Here is a 21,690-nt window from a genome sequence, read left to right as displayed (position 1 = left end):
TTTTTTTATATTTCGCAAATTATGTTTAACAGAGCAAGGAAATGTTCACAGTATGTCTGATAATATTTTTTTCTACTGGAGAAAGTCTTACTTGTTTTATTTCTGCAAGAATAAAAGCAGTTTTTAATTTTTAAATAAAATTTTCAGGTCAAAATTATTAGTCCCTTTAAGCTATATATATATTTTGATAGTCTACAGAACAAACTATTATTATTTAATAACTTGCCTAATTACCCTAACCTGCCCAGTTAACCTAATTAACATAGTTAAGCCCCTAAATGTCACTTTAAGCTGTATAGAAGTGTATTAAAAAATACCTAGTAAAATATGATTTACTGTCATCATGGCAAAGATAAAATAAAACAGTTATTAGAGATGAATTGTTAAAACTATTATGTTTAGAAATGTGTTGAAAAGTCTTCTGTCTGTTTTACAGAAATAGCTATGAATTCTATAAATTTAATTGTATATTTATGCCATTTAATTAGAAAAGTGGCAGTTTAATTATGTAATACATGTTAACAAAAATGCACTCGAATATAGGAAGTGGTTTTTACTACAGTAAACAGATGGGTTAAGCCTATTTGGCTAATTCAAAACTCAAATGGCTATGTCTGTCTTTGCCATAGAGTGGAATGATACAACCCTACCATTTTAAAATGAAAAAATAAAACATTGTATTATTATTAAATGACTACTTATAAATGTTAAGTTTGACTTTTTTTATTTATATATATATATATATATATATATATATATATATATATATATATATATATATATATATATATATATATATATATATATATATATATATTTATTTATATTTATTTATATTTATATATATTTATATATATTTATATACATACATACATACATACATACATCCATCATGAGGAGCTGAGCCCCGGTAAAATTAAATTCCTAAAATCGCCCCTGGTACCACCCCAGTGAGAGCTCCTATACTTTTTTTTGTGTGAATGCAGCTTGTTTGTTGGCTCATTTGGCTGCTTTTTGCCTCCTGAGCAAAGAACTAGCTGTCAATCATAAGTGTGCATTATCTCACCATTTCAGCTAAGAGATGGTTTTCATAAAAAAAAAATCAGCCCCTGACTGCTTCAATCCAGTTTATTGTCGGACTGTGATTTTGTTTGTTATACAGAATGGCTAAACCTGCCAACTCATTTAAATGTTGTTTTTAAAGCTTGTATTTCTAAAAATCACAAGTTTCTTAAATGGCAGGTTGATTTCACATGGCAAACGCATTTGCTATAAAAATCTATTTCATCTTTTTTATTTAATTATATGCTTTTATTTAATATTTTCTATCATTAAAAATATTTGAATATTTTAAACATTTTCTTTTTATAACTAAATAAGAAATAAATTTATTGTAAATACATTTCCCAGTGATGGGTTGCAGCTGGAAGGGCATCCACTGCGAAAAAAATATGCTGGATAAGTTGGTGGTTCATTCCGCTGTGGCGACCCCTGATTAATAAAGGGACTGAGCTGAAAATAAAATAAATGGATGAATAATTGAATGAAAATACATTTATTTATTTACACATTCTTGTATTACATTTTATTTATAGTATTTGTTTTGTACATTTACTTCAGTGTGTTAATTGTTTCTTTCTTTTTTTGTGTATTTGAAATAAACAAGCGATTTCAGAGTAAAAACTAAAATCATTACCATTTAGTATATCTTCCGCAACACTATTCACACCATGAGAACCACCACTTTCATAGCCGTCAAGTATGCCTATGGACTATCTGCCAGCTAATTCACTATTGGAAAAGATGACCAATCTGTTTGGCTTATAATACGATTGTGTATTATATAAGCTTTCTAAAGACTCATCTTATAGGATTCTTGCTGTAAGATAAGACTTTGGTTGGCTGAGGTTTGGAGAGAGACCTGCAGAAAAAAAGGCCATTATTATTTTGAATGTAGCAGAAAGGCTGCCAGCAAAGAGGAGAGATTTTTAATATCCCGCTTATCGATGACAGAATATATCTCTACATGAGGGCATCGAGCTCAGGCACAGGAAATATGCCCGAGAACCATATTTGCGACAAGACCCCATACATCAGAGACAATATATAGCATCTATACATGTGCTGATATTCAATAATACAATACATTGTGATAATGAACATGCATGATATTGTTATCTTAATAAGCCATGCATAAACTAGCATTTAATAAGATCTTATTGAAAAGTGTTACTTGTTGTATGTGTTTACACTGGACAGTTACACTTACTGGTCACTTTATTAGGTACACCTTACTTGTACACTTTTACCTTGAGAATTATCTTAATCCTTCATGGCATAGATTCAACAAGGATAGCAAAATACATTATCTAACCATAAATAATGGACAGAATAAAGAGTATCTGACATCCTTATTATCTATTAATAATCATATTGAGCAAGTGTTGCACATTTTCTCACAATGTATGTTTGCATGTAATGACTTTCTCTTTATATTATTCATCTCTTCTTTATACTGTAAAGTGCTTGTTTTAGTTTTTTTTTTGTTTGGCATTTATTTAATCTGAAATATGCAATACTGTGTGTGAAATATGCACACACTCAGAAAGCTCCAGCAGAGGGCGCTGTTCTCGCCAAACAAAATTTCATTTTCCAGAAAAGGTCAACTTCATTAAAAAAAGAAGAACGTGTCAAACTTTGCCAAGACTTCTTCTTTGTCTAATGTCGGTTCTCCTCTGTTTGGGCAGTGAGCTGGATAGATTGCGGGGGCTTTTGCAGCAGCTCTATCATATTTAATGGGGCATGTCTGCTCTGCATGATCCTCCTCCTATATCCTCTCTTGCCTTTCCACACATCCATCTTTCCTTCAGTCTCTCACCCTCTTTTCTCCTCTTACCAACAAATCAGATCAAGCGCCAATGAAGAAAGATGCTCCTCTGCCAAATATAAAAGCTGTGACTTTTTTATGAGCTTTTGGGGTTTACCGACTTCAAGTTGATGGTTGTGATTTTATAGGAAGTTTAGAGTTGCACTTAGTGACTTTATTTTTTCATTCTTTTGCATAGATTGCACTGCATGTTTGCATTCTTTTTTTCATAAATTGCACTGGAAATATTTGAAGCATTTAAACAGAGTGTTAGCAGAGGACATAGATGCTGAAGAATTCAACAAATATTTTGCATTTCATACTATTTACAACAGCGCATAACTGAGATTGTATTGATTAGACTTGAGTTTGAGCAGATTTTGTTATAGCTCATGTTTATGTGATCATGCTTTGAAAAAAAAAGAAGGATATTTGATCGTTTCATTATTGAAAATCTATCTAAAGCTACACTGTAAAAAAATCCTGGTTGCCTTAAATTTTTAAGCTGAATCAAATTAACCTTATGAGTCCATTAAACTTACATTATGTAAACTGACTTAAACAGCTTGCATAACTTATAAAGTTGAGTTAGAACATGATTAACTTGTGTAATAAATAAATTAATAGTGTAATAAATAAAACCTATGCTGTCAGGACTAATTGATCATATAGATTTTACAGTGTAGAGTTTGTTTATACTTAATGTACTATACATGGACTTGATTCAGCATAATTGTGCATCTGTTGATTTTTATTTTTATATTTTTTTGCATCTCTTGAACAGTTTCGGAGAAACTGGCTATTCTTAGATTGTCTTTGTATATTGTATATTAAAGGAATAGTTTACCAAAAACAGAACATTCTGTCATCATAAAATCAACCTCCACTTGTATGAAATCTGTTTAAATTTCTTTCTTTTTGTTTAAGCTGGCAAACCATTACCATTGACTTCCATAGTATTTGTTCAGTCCTACTTTGAATGTCACTAGTTATTGGTATTCAACACTCTTTAATATATGAAGAGTTCAGATGCAAAAACCTCTGAGTGCCATCTGAAATTTCTCCTAGAATGAGCATTTTTCCTCAGCCTCCAATATTTTATTTTGTTATTTGACTTTAAAGGCAATGCAAAGAACCTATTTTTACCTTAAAAGTGGACTTACTGAACATACACACAGGAGCTTGCCATATTTCAGAAGAAATTTTCAGAGGCATTTAGAGGTTTTTGCATCTGAACTCTTCAAATCTTCTTCAGCGTAAAGAAACAGATATAAGGTTTGGAATCAAGTGAGAGTGAGTAAATAATGAGTAAAATAAAATTTTTGGTTGAACTATGCATTTAAATACCAGTTAAGATGCTTTGTTTACAGAACTAAACAAAGGATGCTGAAAGGGAGTGAATTTTCATTTTTAATCAGCCTGTCTGCTGTTTGTGATTTGTGCAGGGATGTTTTATGTAGCACAATTACACAAAGATGAAGTGCAGATCCTTACTTTTACTTTATACTTTAAAATTAAACTATCTGAACTAAATGCAGTAATTTCATTAAAAGTCCAATGTAATCCTGATCCGCACAAACTGCTACATACAGAGTTAACAGATAAAAAAAAACAAAAAACATTTTGTTTAAAAGCTCATAGTTTTCTCTTTTGTTTGGGCTTAAAATATTTTGCAAACTAGGCTCATTGTTAATACGAACCTTAGGCTACTTTATGCAAGAAGTAAAATACGTTGCTCCGGGTATGTTTCGTTAAATGTTTACAGTGTACAGGGCGAGGCAGTGGCGCAGTAGGTAGTGCTGTTGCCTTACAGCAAGAAGGTCACTGGGTCACTGGTTCGAACCTCGGCTCAGTTGGCGTTTCTGTGTGGAGTTTGCATGTTCTCCCTGCCTTCGCGTGGGTTTCCTCCGGGTGCTCCGGTTTTCCCCACAGTCCAAAGACATGTGGTACAGGTGAATTGGGTAGGCTAAATTGTCCGTGGTGTATGAGTGTGTATGTGTGTATGTGTGTGTGGATGTTTCCCAGAGATGGGTTGCAGCTGGAAGGGCATCCACTGCGTAAGAACTTGCTGGATAAGTTAGCGGTTCATTCTGCTGTGGCGACTCAGGATTAATAAAGGGACTAAGCCGACAAGAAAATGAATGAATGAATTCTGTACAGGGCACTGTTGACATTTTGGTGAATCTGAAATATGTTACTTAAATTCCACATGAACTAGAGGCTGCAACCCTTTTTTTCGTATTGTGGTGCAGTTTCTAAAGAAATGGAATATTAAATGAGATAACAGTAGGCGTGGCTTATTTTTTCTACTGGGAGCTGATTGGATGTAGTAAAGTAAGCATTTCATTCAGAAAGATCAGGAAATGAGTTTAAAAGTTATTACAACCTAACAGACACCTCCTCCTCACCATTTCTGTTTGCTGTCAAAACTGACAGTTGGAGGGGCGTGGTTAAGTACGTTAGCCACATTCAATTCCTAAGATATATGTAATCTGACAGAAAAACAGAAAGTGCATTTTCAGATTTTAGTTAAAGATTAGAAGTGCAAACATTGCTTTGCTAACAAAATCATATGGTTAGTTTTGATTTTATGGAGACTTTAAGGTATGTTTTGTTGTATGTTTCTAATACACGTCCATCCAGGGCTTGTAGCACAGATAAAATAGCGAACCGCTGACCTAAATCCTTCGCTAAATCAAACTAATAGTATTTTCAATAGTGTTTGATTTTACATTGCTTTTTGTTATCTTTTGTCGAACCACTTTCTGGAACCCGAGTGCTCTGCATCACACATTTAAAAAGAGAAAGATAAGTGATAAACATTCAATTACAAATCATAGATACAGTAAGGTATTGTGGTATTTATGTTGTGCAAAAAACTGCATGAAAAGAATCCTTTTGTGCTCGAAATGTGCACAAATTTGCAAATATAATGCTCATTTACATATTTATACAAAACATTCTAGAAAACCTGGAACACAAAATAATGTTTTTTGTTCTTAATGTAATCAATCAACTAGGCAAGCGTGGTGATGGATAGTGAACTATTAGTATTTATGTCTTACCCCATTCACCTGCAGTGTGTTGTCTTAATGGGACGATGCGATTCACTGGCACATTTGCACACACACAGTGTTCGACTGGTTCCACTCCAGTGCTCTGAGGACACGCGGGCACATGTGCTCCGCTCCACACTGCCATCGCCTTGGCAACGTCTAATGGCTGTCATCTCGCCAGTGTCACTGTGATGATGGGATTAGATTAGATTAGGTTATGCTGATTTCCCAGAACATAAACACACGCAACACCGCAAGATGACAGGCTGCTTGAGTGAGGTTTCTTGCGATGGCGACCGTACATGAGTCACTGACCTAAAAGGCAGATCTAGTCATTTGATACAGTCGGAGATGCGAGTTAAAGATATACTTTTTTTGTTTTCTTGCTTGCTTTGCTGGTTATTGCTAATTCTCTTGTTTTGCTAGCATTTACTAGACCAAAAGTAGTATTAATGGTGAATGTGTAAAACAATTCATAAAATGTAATTGATGTTTAATTGTAATAACTGAATAATACTAATACTACAGTGATAATTACTACTACTACTACTGCTACTACTACTACTACTACTACTACTACTACTACTACTACTACTATCTCTAATAATATTAATAATAGTAGTAGTAGTAGTAATAATAATAATAATAATAATAATAATAGTTTTGAATTATCACATGAAATGGTATAAATAAAATGAATTATAATTATAAGTAATTATAAAAGGGATTTTTGCATAATAGTCAGGCCTACAAGCAAGCAGCTCTTTAGCCCATCATTGATTCTGTTTATTTACCTGTGTAAATGTGTGTAAATTTATATTTATTCAGTTTTTAAATTAATTACAGTAATTTAATCGACTAATTCATATGATTTATTTACAGTACAGTTTGTAAAGTATTATTTTCTGTCTTTTAGTAGATATATTATATGATAGGCTTGCTTTGTTTATGAAATAAAGTGGATTTAACTGGATTTGCATTAGGGTTGTGCTGATAGACATCGCCGAACTTCGCGATGCTGAGCCGGCATCACGATCCATTGCCCCGCCCCACATTTATATTGATATATAATTTATTATTTGCATGTCATCTTAATAGCAATAACAGTCTTCACGAGCTGTGTTGAATGTTACATATAGCTGCCGCTTGCACGGCTGAGAGCATCGTGAGGATTAAATTAAGGATTATACAACACCTCTCACGCTTAAAATGTGTTGTGGCAAACATTGTTACCTGCAAACCCCATCCCACAGACTTTACAGTTAACGGCTTTAATCATTTTCATAGCTGATCCGTCGCAGATAGTCGACTTGAAGCCACTGAAAGTTTTATCCACTCTTGGAAAAGTGTAAATGGTGGATTAGCATTCAGCACATGATCACTAATAAGATGTGCCGTTATTAGTAACTCTAGGTGTTTTCTAAAACAAAATCTGTCAGTGTTATTTTCATCTTCAGCACTTCACATTTTTGCAATTGTAGCCCCTGTCATCTAAAGGCAGAAGGCATTGACTGAGTGATTGACAGCTGATATTAACCAATCATTCGCATTCAGTTCTAGAGCATTGAGCCAATAAGAAGAGCACAAAGGCGGGGCAAGCATTGTGGGCTTTTTTAACTTCAGCAAATTCACATAACAGCTGTTTTAATTTGTTCCTAAGTGCGTTTTTAGGTGCAAAGGTGTATTCTGCATAAATGTCTCCAAAATACGCACACGGTGAGGATCTTGCAGTGAAAACAATGAAAATGTATGCACAACAGTTAACTCCAACCGAACTCTCGTCTCCTCCACCAGCTGTGGGAAAAGCCATTAGAACGACACAGATCTCTGTGCCTATTCATGCCAGAGTCCCACGAAAAAAAAGTGATTGACAGGTCAGGTGGTTGTTTGTTTGTAACTTTATTTATTTATGGTTTGGTTATGGGTAAAGCAAAGACCATGTGGGTCAGGTAGTGAAAACGGTGGGCTACAATTAATTAATTAGTTATTAATTAATTGATATTTAACAACATCCCCTGCCTACGACGACGATGACATCGTCCATCGCTATGTTTCACATTAGACATTGTACGATGCCAAATTGGTCAACATCGCCCAACCCTTATTTGCATCGTAAAAATTAAATAAAAGTTAAAAAGGTATTACTTTTTATTAATTTATTTTGATTTATTTGTTTATTTGGCAGGGACAGTGTACAGTAATTGGCATTTCCGCAAATGCACCAGAATTAGCCAGAAGGCTATTTTTCCATCTGTTGTCCCTGAACAACCTAAAAACAATACAAGAATTATACAATCAAACATAGTTAAGAAGTACTAAAATAGACATAGTTATGTAGATGTGAGTAACAATGAATAAATACAAATTAAACGAAAACACCAACGTTTTGTATTAGAGCTAAAAATAGTTGAAACTCATTTAAACAACAAATCATTAAGATGGTAGGGACAAATGGAAACATGCTAGGTTCATTCTAATAGGAATGATGACACGTTTGGTTCTCTATAAACCAGATTTTTAAATGTTTTTTGAACATATTAAAGGAGGTTATATCTCTGATGCTGCCAGGGACAGAATTCCACTCCTGTGCAGCTGTAACTAAAAAATAGGTACTTTTCCGGAGTGGGACAATATAGTCTCCTCGGGCTGCCCCTCGTGTTGCTCTGTGTGTGGTGTTCCTGATGTTTACAAACTGACTGATAGGTGGGGATGACAGACCATGAATGATTTCATACATCAGACAAATGTTTGAATACTTAATGACATTTTCCCAGCTTAACAATTTATGTTTTTGTAAAATGTTACAATGACAATGTCTTGGAGGTTTTTTTTCCAGTTGTCTGTTCATAAAGTGACTCTATGGGCTCTATTTCATATTTTAAGTTTTTTTTATGATACTTCCAAAGTAATTCTGCATAAATCCGCAGATTTTTAACACAATTCTGCTCAGAAATAGCAAAAAAATGTCTGCTGATTCTGTCTGGCCCTAATAATAGCTTTAAACTGAGTGTGTGAAGGTTTCCATTGAACTCTTTATGTTTTTGTTTGTATGACAGGATTTTGACCACAGTGGGTTCACAGTTCGACTTGAGGACGTTGAGGGCCGTTAGAGTGCTGAGACCCCTCAAACTGGTGTCAGGAATACCAAGTAAGTATCTAAATATTGTACACTTCAGTTTTCCAGTGATTGGTTGTACGAAGAACACAATTAACCAAATTCTTTCTGTCTTTAGGTCTTCAAGTAGTATTAAAGTCCATCATGAAGGCCATGGTTCCCCTTCTTCAGATCGGATTGCTGCTCTTCTTTGCCATCGTTATGTTTGCCATTATTGGTGTCGAGTTTTACATGGGCAAGTTCCACTTCACCTGCTTCAAAGTGGATACAGGTTAGTCTGCTTCTTTTTTTTAAAGAAACATACAGTTTTTTATTGATGTCAAATGACAAATGCTTTTTGTGAGAGCATCTAATATATGATAATAACAATGAAGACACTGTATAGAATATTCAAAACATTCCTTTGTAGCTCACATAAAATAATGACAAATTCAGACTATGCAAGGTAATAAAAACATTAGCAGAGGGAAACTCACTTTGGTGTCATGAAAACATACACATACTTCACGCAGATAATAATGCTCTAAACCCACGTTCTATTTGATTATTAGAACATTACTGGGCCCACACAGAATCTGTGCATTCAGAAATGTGCAGATTTCCACAGATTTTTTATCCCACTATATATATTGAAGGCCTCTATATATTATTCGGTTTTTAATAGTCATTTCAGTAATATTATTGACTAATATGCCAATGTTTATCATTTTGTAAAGTGATATTTCCTATATTATATCAGAGACTTGCTTTGTTATTCATTATTTTATGTTTTAAGTTTTTAGTTACTATACTTCCACAATTATTCTGAATAAATCTGCAGATTCTCATTTATTTATTTATTTATTTATTTATTGGGTTACAAAATTCTGTGCAGATTTTGTGTAGCAAAAATGTCCACAGATTCTGGCCCTGAATTATGCATTTTTATCTATTCATAAACTACATTACAACCCAAAACTTAGTGTACCTCACACAGGTGAGTGGGCATGACCACCTGTAGAGACACACACACAAAAAAAACACTGCCCCTTAATCTAGCAATTAATCACTTAATTCTCTGACCACTGACAGTTCCTTTGTATAATTAGCACTTCTTGTGTGTATTGCCTTTTCTTGTTGAATCATTGAATGCCTCCTTAATTGTAAGTTGCTTTGGATAAAAGCATCTGCTAAATAACTAAATGCTGACCTGTTCAAACAAATAACGCTTCAGGATGTGGATGTGCATGGTTATGGTTATCAGGTTAATGCAAATGCAAATGTAAAGAGTGAAAAGACTTGAGAAGTTGAGAACTCTGGAAGCTTTATTTTTTGCAGCTCCCTGTTCTGAATGAAGGTTCTTCAAGGCTCTTCCTTTATTTATGCAAATTGTTCTAACTAACTTCAAACAAAGGGTCTGTGACTGAGAAGCTACGGTTTTGGTAAACAGTCATCACTGCATTGTTCTTTTTCCAAATGATGCATTGTACTATGACAGTTCAGCTGCGAGTTATGTCGTTGTTTGGGAAACGCCAGGTTGTAGAATGATATTAATATAAACTTTTGATTTCCACCACCAATTCCAGTGGACGTCTGACAGACTTCAGTACACCCCAGCGAAACACATGATTGATCGACAGAGGCAAATGTAATTACATTTTTTAAAACAGTAATCCTGCAGCAAAATATCATTGATTGCTATCATAAAGCAGATGTTTTTATGAATTACCCTGCAGGCACCGCAAGCACACTGACTCTTTTTTTGTTGTTTAAATGAGTGATTTTTAAAGCTCTTTTCTGACAAAGAGGTAAAAAGAGAGCAGCCGCTTCTTGAAAAAGCATAAAGCACAAATGTTTTTCTATTGTATCTGCACAGCACGGTTCTTGGAGATGAGGATATAAGCTCTGCCGTTTCAGCTGAAGGCTGTGTTTTTGTTTGTGTGTGTTATTTTGCACTCGTGTTTGTGTGTTTATGTACTGTATTTCTGTGTCCATGACGTGAGAGACCTTGACAGGTTGTTAATGTAATATGTGTGCGCGGGTTATTTCAGTTTGACACAGCGTGTGTAATTAGCTTGTGTTGGTAATGAGGTTTCCAATACGAAGCTGAGCTGCTAACATGTGCTCAGCTGCTGCCTGCTTCACCCCTCAATCAGAAACATCAGCAGGTGCTTTGCCTCAGAGAGAAACTGTGTTTGTGTGTGTGTGTGTGTGTGTGTGCGCATGTGTGCACGTGTGTATGTGCATGTGCGCACTGTGTGTGTGTATACATGTGCAAGTGTGAGTATGTGTGTGCGTTTGTCCAGTTTGGAAGTGCTGCTTGGAGAAATTATCCCTTCAAATATGTAAAGATTGTTGAAATAGGCTTATAATGTTCATATAGTGCCCATCATAAATGAGCCTGCCGTTTGAAAATTAGGATTATTTTTTATCCTTTTCTTGGTGAACAGTCACATTCATTAGCAGAAGAGTGTGGTCACCTACTGTAATACATTTATACATTTAAAATTATATTATTTTTATTATATATAATTAATATTACCTGTTTATAATTTTTTTATTATTCTAAATTATATTCTAAATTATGTCCTAAATATTCCATATGGTGCCATTTATTTTTACAAAAATCCCTAGAACAGTGTAATATATTTTGCTAGATGATGTACTTAAATTATCCCAAACATTTTGAAGAATGTTTAAATCCAGAAAAATTTGCAATTTTAACTTGTGACCTTGACCATACCATTTTGTGTACATTAATGACATCACACACCCCCGATTTTAGGTTTGGTTTTATAGAAAACCAGGAAATGACATGCTTTAATATGCTGTGCATTTTATTAGACTGTACAGAACAGCATTATAACATTAACATTTATTTAATATAATAAAAACAGAAGCAGTGAATCGTGGCATAATAAAAGCTTTCCTGCTCATCTCTTGTATGCTATAGACACCTTTCACATGAAGTCACACGGTGTCCGGTTTCACTCCACGCAGTGTATCTTTATTTCCACCTACACGGACTCCCCATGGATAATTCACCCAGTCAGCTGTATATTTACTGCAGAGATGGTTTGATGTTCGCTACGGCTGTTTTCTAACAATAAAAAGACTACATTTTAAGTATAAGATCAGAAACTCTATTTTTTTTACAGTTTTTTTGTGATTTGTTTTTGCAATAAAAATGACTGATTTTGTGGTGGTAATTCTCCGAAATCCGCGGACAATTTTGCGAAAAAATTTTTATTATGTATTTATTTATTGTTTATTATTATTATATAATACTATTTAAAATCTTATTTACTATATTAGGCAGCCTACTATGGTGGGTGTGACACAATAACAAAGACACAAATCATAAAAATAAGTTTCTTCATTTTAGTCTCGTCTAAAATTTTTAGATCTAAAAACAGATTTAAAATGGTAGGGATTAAGCCAAAGGAAGGCTGTATAATTTTTATGCACAAATTTACTTTTTCTCTTTCTCAGATTTTACTCCCTGGAACATCTGGCATGTACCTCACTCAGGAAAGGCTTTCCCTACCGTAATACACCTAAAACACGATTTGGTTTTCTTTCATTAATAGCAGGGAAAGAAATAAACGAAATCACTTATCGATTTCATAAACACCATAATATCAGCCATACATGTAAAGCACAAATATTGTCCTTCAATCCGGTCACGTCCATTTTTTTTTATTATTTTGCATTTAGTTAAGAATTTTTTAATTATAAATTGCGACTTTTAGTTGATTTTGCGTTGGATTCAGCGATCGTGGAATTGCGAAAAACTCGGACGTCTGTAAGATTAAAATTAAGTATTATTAATTTATGAAATTATTTGTAATTATGGTGAAAGGTGTACTGAATTAAGCTGTCATAATTCCACACTCCACAGTGATAGCGTTATTAAACTATACTTTTTGTTGTGATAACACTCTCTCTAGTGGCGAAAATGACATACTGTGTCTTTCCCTCCCAATTTCCCTTAAAATATACTCAATATTTTTATGTGATTTCACCAACATGGACCACACCACACTTTGAGCTAGACTTGTTGTAAGGGAACAGTGGGACTAAGGGGAACGGAAGTAAGAGGATAAATAGTGAACAGGTAGGTAGGTTGATTGGGTATCCTACGATGATGCTCAGAGACTTAGAATGGGAGTACCGTTTCTGTAATATTTTGGTAGAGTGATTAGGACCCCCAGATTAAACCTAGGAAGGAATGGAGGATTATAAGGATTGTTAATAGGAAGCAAGGAGGGAGGGAAGATGTGATCTAGAAAACGAGAAGAACAGTTCTAGGGAGTATGTGGTTGGTTAAGGAGGCAAATTTTAAATCAATTTTGGTGCTTACTAATGTAAGGTTTAGTAAATAATTCCTTAGAAAGTTTTAATTATGTTTTGGGCACTGGATGTTTAGGTCTATAAATGTTTATTGTCTATTAATTTGTGTGCAGGAGAAAAGGCTGTTGATTATCCATGTGGAGCTGAGCCTCCCTCAAGATCGTGTCCCGTTGGAACAAACTGTACGGAGTACTGGAAAGGACCCAATTTTGGCATCACAAATTTCGATAACATCCTCTTCGCCATCCTCACAGTCTTCCAGTGCATCACCATGGAAGGATGGACTGATGTACTATACCATGTGAGTTGTTTTGTTATGTTCCTACCCCCAAATTCATATTGTCTTTCATCTGGAGGATGAAATCAAGTACCCTTAAAAGATTTATTTACTTCCATAAATAAAAAAAACACTAATAATTTAAGTATTCATTTCCCATTGTACTCAAGTAAAAACACAAAAAAAATTTCATAGGTTTAAGTAATTAATTAAGTAATTAAAGTAAAAATAGCTTATTAATGAAAGTATATTTTACTACCAAAACCTGTCATACACTGATAGCTACTACAAGTGTGTTATTACCAAGCAATGTAACATACATGGTGTGGCCATTCAAAATATACATCTATACTGTGATTGTCAAGCTCATAGAGGCCACCCTTCACTGGAGAACAGACATGCTTTTATCAATCGTCTCACCACAGGTGGCACACTTGTTTCCACCCTACATACACACAAGGAAAAAACACATCTCCAATACATGCCATCTGGTGACAAAAAGATTGGTAAATGTATTTTAAAAGGTACAATTAATGATCAGATAATAAATTATTAGAAAATATTGCACAATGGGGTGGTGATAAGTCTGGGTGTTCATCATTTTCTAATAATTCAATGGATGTAAATCTAAATTATTCATATGTAGTCATATGGAACTGTACGGGACAGTTCACGCTTTTTGGAAAATGTAAGGCGCTCTGCCTTTTTGTTGATGTTAGAAAAGAGCAGTGCGCTGTAAGTTTTATGTTGCTAGGCAACCACAACAATCTTGTTTGTGAAGTCGGCTCTTTTTCTGCAAAAAGTTGAAACTTGCAGAATTGCAGGCTCTCAGATTGCTCCAAAAATGCAAGACACAGCAGGCGGTTAGAAAGCGAGATGCCCGGGGTGCCTAAACAGAATGCAAAACTCTCACTGCTGTTTTGAAAAGGCTGCTGTAAATGTGTTTGGTGTGATCGGGGCCTAAAACTGTCAAGACCTGACTGGAACTACTTTAGCTGTGAGTTCCATGAAAATAATTGCGTACTTTAGATTTTTCATCAGGCAAATAAAATGAAGCATTTAACAGCACCGAAGTATAAGTACTTAAATGTTTCATATGTATTTCAAAAACTTGGAATAGCGCATGCAAGTCATGTACACTACTATATGTGTAATAATTTTTTAAAGCTTGGCATTAATAACCATCACAATTTTTTGTGACAAACACATTTCATACATTGTATGTTACTCTGAAAATCGAATAACTTTTTATATAAGTAATATAATATTATTGTGTTATATAAATATATAATTTTAAGAATATTTAATCATTGCGATAACAATATTCATTAATTAATTCATTTCTTTTCCTTGGGCTTAGTCCCTTCAATCAATCAATCAATCAATCAATCAATCAATCAATCAATCAATCAATCAATCAATCAATCAATCAATCAATCAATCAATCAATCAATCAATCAATCAATCAATCAATCAATCAATCAATCAATCAAACAAACAATCAATCAATCAATCAATCAATTAATCAATCAATCAATCAATCAACTTTTATTTACAGAGCACTTTACAACAACTACTAAAAGTGCTTTACACCAAAGTGCTTTACACAAGTAAACGCAAATTATACAAAACAACAGAAAAGGAGACGATGCAAAACAACACAAATATAATCAATAAAAATCAACAAACATTAAAACATAACAAAGTATCAGTGCTATGCATTAAAAGCCAATTTAAACCAGTGGGTCTTAAGCTTGGCTTTAAAAAGTGGCAGGTCAGTGATTATATGAAGGTCAGGAGGAAGGGTATTCAAGAGTTTAGCCACTGCATAAGAGCAGTCACCCTTACTGCTTGTATCTGACCGAGGGACTTCCAAGCAGAAGTTGTTCAGCAGATTGCAGAGCTCTGCTGGGTTTATGCATGTGCAAAATTTCGCATAAATAGATTGGAGCAATATATATTAGCGATAGCCACATCAGAATGAACCGCCAACTGTTCCGGCATATGTTTTATGCAGCAGATGCTCTTCCAGCAGCAACCCAGTACTGGGAAAGTGATAACAATAGTTCTTGTGATATAACATTTCTCTTAAGAAATGATTTTTTTTTCTTTTTGAAAAAAGTTCATGTAATGATCATATGAAATACGCATGTATTTCACAAAACCTATGCACACCTATATCAATGTGGAAAAAAAAAAACGTTTTCCCTTTTTGTCTTTACTAAATAGTATTATTTTTCAGCTCTCTGCTTTGCGGAAATGTTTTCACCTTTGGGCTCGGTCTAGTCAATAGCATAATATTATAAAGATAGTAAGGCCCATCTGATTGGTTAAATATAGATAAACAGCCAATGCATGCCAGTCATACAGAACCCAACCCACTTTGAGCTGGGATCGAACAGGCAACTCTGCGCATGGGAGTCTGTCTCTCTAAGAAGGAGGCTAAAAACCATGTCCCTTTGCATATGTCGCTAGAGCACCTTTTCAGGTTCAGAGGAGGGAGGTTTACTTGCACAGCGCTTCACTAGCTGGCCTCTGCTACAATCACCCCCCTAAATCTCACTGCCATCTGGTTCACGGCACCAATGTATCCTCCGCCTGTCCAACACCACCCAACCTATTCTGAGCTGGGATCAAATCGACAACTCTCTGCATGAGAGTCGGTCTATCTAACAAATAGTGTAAAGACCGTGGCCCCTAGCATCTGTCACTAGAGCACCTTTTGGAGTTCAGAGGATTGAGGTTTACCTGCACAGCACTTCACTAGCTGGCCTCTGTTACACTCACCCCTCTAAACTTCACTCCCATCCCGGTCACGGCACCAATGTAACCCCCACCAGTCTTACACCACCCAATCCACTCCGTGCTTTGATCGAACAGCAACTCTCCGTATGGGAATCGGTTACTCTAACAAGGAGGCTAAGATCAGAGAAGTGAGGTTTAACTGCACAGCACTTCACAAGCTGGCCTCTGTTACACATGCAACGTACAAATGCTTGGCACATACAATTATTTTAAAGGATCTCACCCCTTAACCCCGATAATGATTTCAATATATTGCACAGTCCTAATTGATGTAATGATAATACATGTATTAGTATGTTAATTTTTATGATCAACTATCCTAACCTCACAGAAACACAGATGCACTCACAGACATGCGCAGTGTTGAATGTTGATGTGGAATATTGTTTGTGTAATCTCCAAGGTTTTTCTTTGTTCCAGAATTTGGTGGGTGTTTTTTATTTGTGTTTTAACATCTGACAGCCTGTGTTCTGCTTGTCTGAGTGTTGAACTCAGGAGACCAGCTATCTGTAAAGATGCTAAAATCTGTGTATGCATGCACTGGAGTGAATACAAAGTGGAAGAGAGAGCAGGAAGAAATTTGCTTAGTTTAATTGACTTTTTAAAGTCATGTGAAGTGCTTTGATATGTGCAGTTTTGTTCAATGGGTGACAACTTCAACTGACAAATAAAGACACGGCGGGACAAATAATAGCTCCTCCCGCTTTAAAAAAATCAGCCAATAGCATTTTGTTTTTTAGCACAACTCTTGATCGGTTGAGCTCAAGCACATCAAATGCAAAACAAATGAGAAGTGAGGGCGGGACCTGTCAGATACTAGAGAGCATTTGATTGGTCTGAAGATTTGATGAGAATATGATATAACTATTTTATTTTGATCCATTCAGTTGGAAGTGCAAACTGCAAGCTTTGATTATATCTTTGTAATGTAAATTCTGTTACTGTTTTGGAGCACACCATCTTATAGATATCCTTAAGACTAACATACTGATAGTAACATCAACAAAACTTTCTGTTGATGTCACGTGGACTTTAAACATGCTAGAACCTTTCTGATATGATGGAGTCTTGACAGTTTCTCTATCAAGGCCATCTGTTTCTACCACAGGTCAGTCATTATAGAGACATCACTTTCACAGTGATGCTGGCATAGTTGTTACGGTGTCAATAGCGCTTGCGGGGATGGTAGTGTAAACCCATGCTGAGTGACAGAAGAGACAGACTGCTGTAGTTTCACCTGCTCCTCTTCTCCTCCTCACAGTTTACAAATATGTGCAGACCGCCAGGCTGCCAGAACGAGGCGCGGGGCAGCATATGCCACCCTGTTCCCACATCGCCACTGACTGAGAGGAGAATTATGCTAAGCTGAAGTCAAACTGTACACTGCCAACATGCTGCTGTCATATGCAGAGAGCTGCTAGTTATACTGATAGCCTCTTTTTTTTCTCACTTTCACCCACCGACTTTCTAACACATGAGCTCTGGTCCAAAACCCAGTGAGCCGCCTCGCTGCTGTTTTATTCTAATAGCCTGGCTGTTATGTAATCTGTTAAATGAACAGTGGAAATGCTGTTCGCAATAGGGTAATAATATTAATAAAAAAAAACTTTATTGTTTTTTATTAGCATTTTTTTGCCTGTCATTTTATTTCAATATCAAACTAAATAGATTTTTATTTGAAGAGCTGAAATGTCCACATTTGGGTGACATTTTAAGATAGTGGTCCATTAGTTAGTGTATTTACTACTATAAACAAACATTTAGTTAAACAATTATTACAGTATTCGTTAAATTAATTAATTCAATAATTTATAATTATTATTTCAATAATTTATATTATATATATATATATATATATATATATATATATATATATATATATATATATATATATATAATGAAAATGTTGAATATATGTCTAAAAATAACCCAATTGTAATCATATATTGGAAAAGTTGGAATTAAATTGATTACTTTATTAAAATAAATTTATACATTAATACATAAAATTTAATACATTAAAAAAATTATATTCAATTCAATATATAATTATATAATACATATTTATATAATATATATTTCTGCATATATAATTTATTTTCCCTCTTAAATATTAGAAATTTGCTAAAAAAATGTGTCTTCCAAGGTTATTTAAGCATAATTAGTTTACAATTTAAATTATTTTGAATGCTCCCAAGGTTGTCATATACAATTTTTGGAAAATTTTATCATAACACATTATAAAAGGGCTTTGGACCCTGTTCACAAGCCTGTTATAACGCGTTTAATGGTCATCAGCATCTTGAAGCCTTGAAAGCTTTTAATATCATAATTAAAAAAAAAAAAAAACGTATGAACATAAAAAAAATGTATGTACATTTGTATGTATTTATATATCTTTGCTTTAAATTACAAAAAGACAAATTACTGCTTGTGTGAGGCATTTCTAACGGCATATTTCTAATGTAGCGTATAAGGGCCAGGACATAAAATTTGTTTTATTCTCTCCTCTGGCTGCCGTCTTCAGTCTCACACAATTTTTTCCTTTTTCTGAAATCTTTATAACATCATTATGGAGTTTTTCTTTTATTATTTGAGCAAATAAGATCAATATTATTTGTTGTACTCTCCTATTCACTGCGCTCTAAATTTTCCCAACTATGATGATTTCCACTACTGAGAAACCTGGAAATATTAAAAAAGGGTCTATTACATTGTAAAAGCACTATAGAAATAAAGATGAGTTGTATTGAATTGAATAACAAGCTATTTTCTTTAAATCATTATACTTTGTGTTTGGCACAAATAAATTAATAAATTGTTAATGAAACCTTTGAATTACTTACATGAAAGCAACTAATGCAACTAACAATTTTCATAATCATTTTTTAATGTTCAAACACATGTTTGTTTGGACTTGTTTATTTGTTTGGAATTCTTAATTCCAAGTGGATGTGATACTAAAACTCTTAAAATCTGTAACATGCAGTTTGGTCATTTTACAAAGCAGACAAACTAAAAATATTGCAACAAGCAAATTAATATGGTTTTTGCACTTCACAGAATGAGGCTTTAGCATGGCCTGTGTGTACAGTACGTGTACAGTGTACTGTATATTATTAACATTAAGGCTTGATGACCGCACTGGTGGACCCTCAGGCTTTCTACAGGGTCTTTCAAAACCACCTTTTGTTCTCAGCACACTATAAAAACACGTCTCTGGGAGACCATAGCCAGCTTCATCATTTTATTGCCAATTTGTAACTACTGGAGCTTGTAGTGAAAGCCTTCCCTTTAGCCCTAGGGTTTCAGTCCTATTTCACAGAGTCTGACTCGTTTATGAAGTGGCTCAGTGCAGTTCTTAATCCCTCTGCAGTGACAAGCAAAGAGCTATAATTGGTGACAAATAGAGAGTAAATCAACATATATATTGTTCATCATAAGTCGTAGATCTTTCCCGTAAGTCACACCCGCACGAGTGCCATTTCTCAACAGTGAGCCAGAAGCAAGTTTGAAGTTTTCTTCCATCTTAAAGATGAATAGTAACCATTATGTGCTGTTCTTTTCCTCTATATACACTGTAAAAAATCCAACTTGAAGAAAGTTGAAATTACTTTTTTTTGTTTTTTTGGGGGGGTGGGGAGGGGGGGGGTTGTTGGCAAAAATCAGTAAATGTTTCTGTATAACTACATTTAACACATTTACTTAAGCTAAATCTAAATTTTCTTCATTAAGTTAAAAAGATTAGTTTTGTGAACTTCTGCACTCTTTTTACATTAAGATGAGTTAATCTCAGACCTCCTCACTTGAAAAAAGTAAAGGTTGGAGTATTTTTCACCCTAACAACAACGACAAAAATTATAGTAACACCAATAATTAAACATTAGACAATAAACATTATTGGAAACATTAATGTCATTATTATTAAGAACAACAGAATACAACTGCAATAATCCTAACATAATTTGCAATTATTATTCATTAGCAATTAATTTTTTTTGGCACAGCTGCAGAAAGATATTTTATGTACATTTTCATGTCACATTTACCTTGTTTGAAAGAAACATAGTGCAGGTGGATTGTTAATTTGTATTCAAGTATTGTTTGTGTGTGTGTGTGTTATATATAAATAATTAATTCGCTGCTGCCTACATTGACGATGCCATCATCCAATTGCGATGTTTCACATCATATGATGCTAAATTAGTCGACCTCGCCCAACCCTAGTTTCAACACATTTTAAATGCATAGTTTGAACAAGCAGTAATTAGATTTTTAATGGATCGATCGATCGATCAATCAATCAATCAATCGACCGACCAACCGACCGACTGACCGACCGACCGAAAATGTACACATTTTAAGAGTTTTTGTCTTCTAAGGACTTATTATGCAGTCTCTGTCACCATTTTATGGCAGAACATCATCTGTCTTTGCTCTGCTCAGTATGACTGGCTGATGGCTTCAAACATGCTAAATTTCCGAAATGATACATATTTAAACTAGGCACTGTCCTTATAAATAAACTGCATAGTTGCGATCTAAACAATTACATTCTTGCCTAAAAAAAGCATCAACAGTACATTATGTTGTCCAACATCAGTGGCGTAGCGCAAAATGCGGAGGCCCCCCTGCAGGGGGGGGGGGGGGGGGGTACGTCATACGTCAATTTGCATATCACTGACGTCATCACGTTCTACCGTTTCTGTTTAACAGCCTATGGTTAATAAAGGGGTATTTATAATTGCACTACACTTTATATAAGCATATTTATTTATCTAAATTTATTGCTGTTTGAATACAGTATATCATTATAGATGTGTAACGTTAGTGAATGTGCAGTAATCTCTTATATGAAATAAACTCAGACAAGTTCAGAAACTGTCACTAAAATATATGTGAATGTGAACAAGAAAAGAATAAACGGTCCAAATAAATTGTTAAAATAAAGTAGAAGTAGATCGGTTTGACTGTACAAGGGAAATACCTTCACACTGCCTGTGCTAAATCATTTGTCGTCGGTACGCAGAGGGGTGATCTGCTCTCGGGCTGCAGGTGGGAGAGGCTGCTGTACGAGGACTGACTGGGCCGCCTGTCAGTGCTGTGAGGCGGGGGAGGGGCCGGCGGCATCACACGCAGCTCGTTGAGAAGAGTAGGGACGGTACAGTATGGAAAAATGACAGTCTAAAAAAATCTCCAATAACACACAAAAAAGTCGCTAGATTTGTCGCTAGGGGGG

At 34.7% G+C, this 21,690-nt stretch overlaps 1 protein-coding gene across 4 annotated transcripts in view; it reads left to right on the top strand.

Moving 5' to 3' along the window:
• cacna1bb (calcium channel, voltage-dependent, N type, alpha 1B subunit, b) overlaps window positions 1-21,690 on the top strand; it is a 264,119-nt gene that overhangs the window by 95,075 nt on the left and 147,354 nt on the right. For all 4 annotated transcript variants that reach the window (XR_012396671.1, XR_012396670.1, XM_017352993.4 and 1 more), the window contains exons 6-8: window positions 8,979-9,070; window positions 9,156-9,308; window positions 13,483-13,670. Coding sequence is in view for 2 of the 4 variants with exons in the window: in XM_017352993.4 (XP_017208482.3) it covers window positions 8,979-9,070; window positions 9,156-9,308; window positions 13,483-13,670 (433 nt within the window). In the remaining 2 variants the exon portion in view is untranslated. The remainder of the gene's footprint in view (window positions 1-8,978; window positions 9,071-9,155; window positions 9,309-13,482; window positions 13,671-21,690) is intronic.

Source organism: Danio rerio, chromosome 21, assembly GCF_049306965.1.
Source record: "Danio rerio strain Tuebingen ecotype United States chromosome 21, GRCz12tu, whole genome shotgun sequence".
Lineage (NCBI taxonomy): Eukaryota > Metazoa > Chordata > Actinopteri > Cypriniformes > Danionidae > Danio > Danio rerio.
This window is presented reverse-complemented; position numbering and strand designations above follow the sequence as displayed.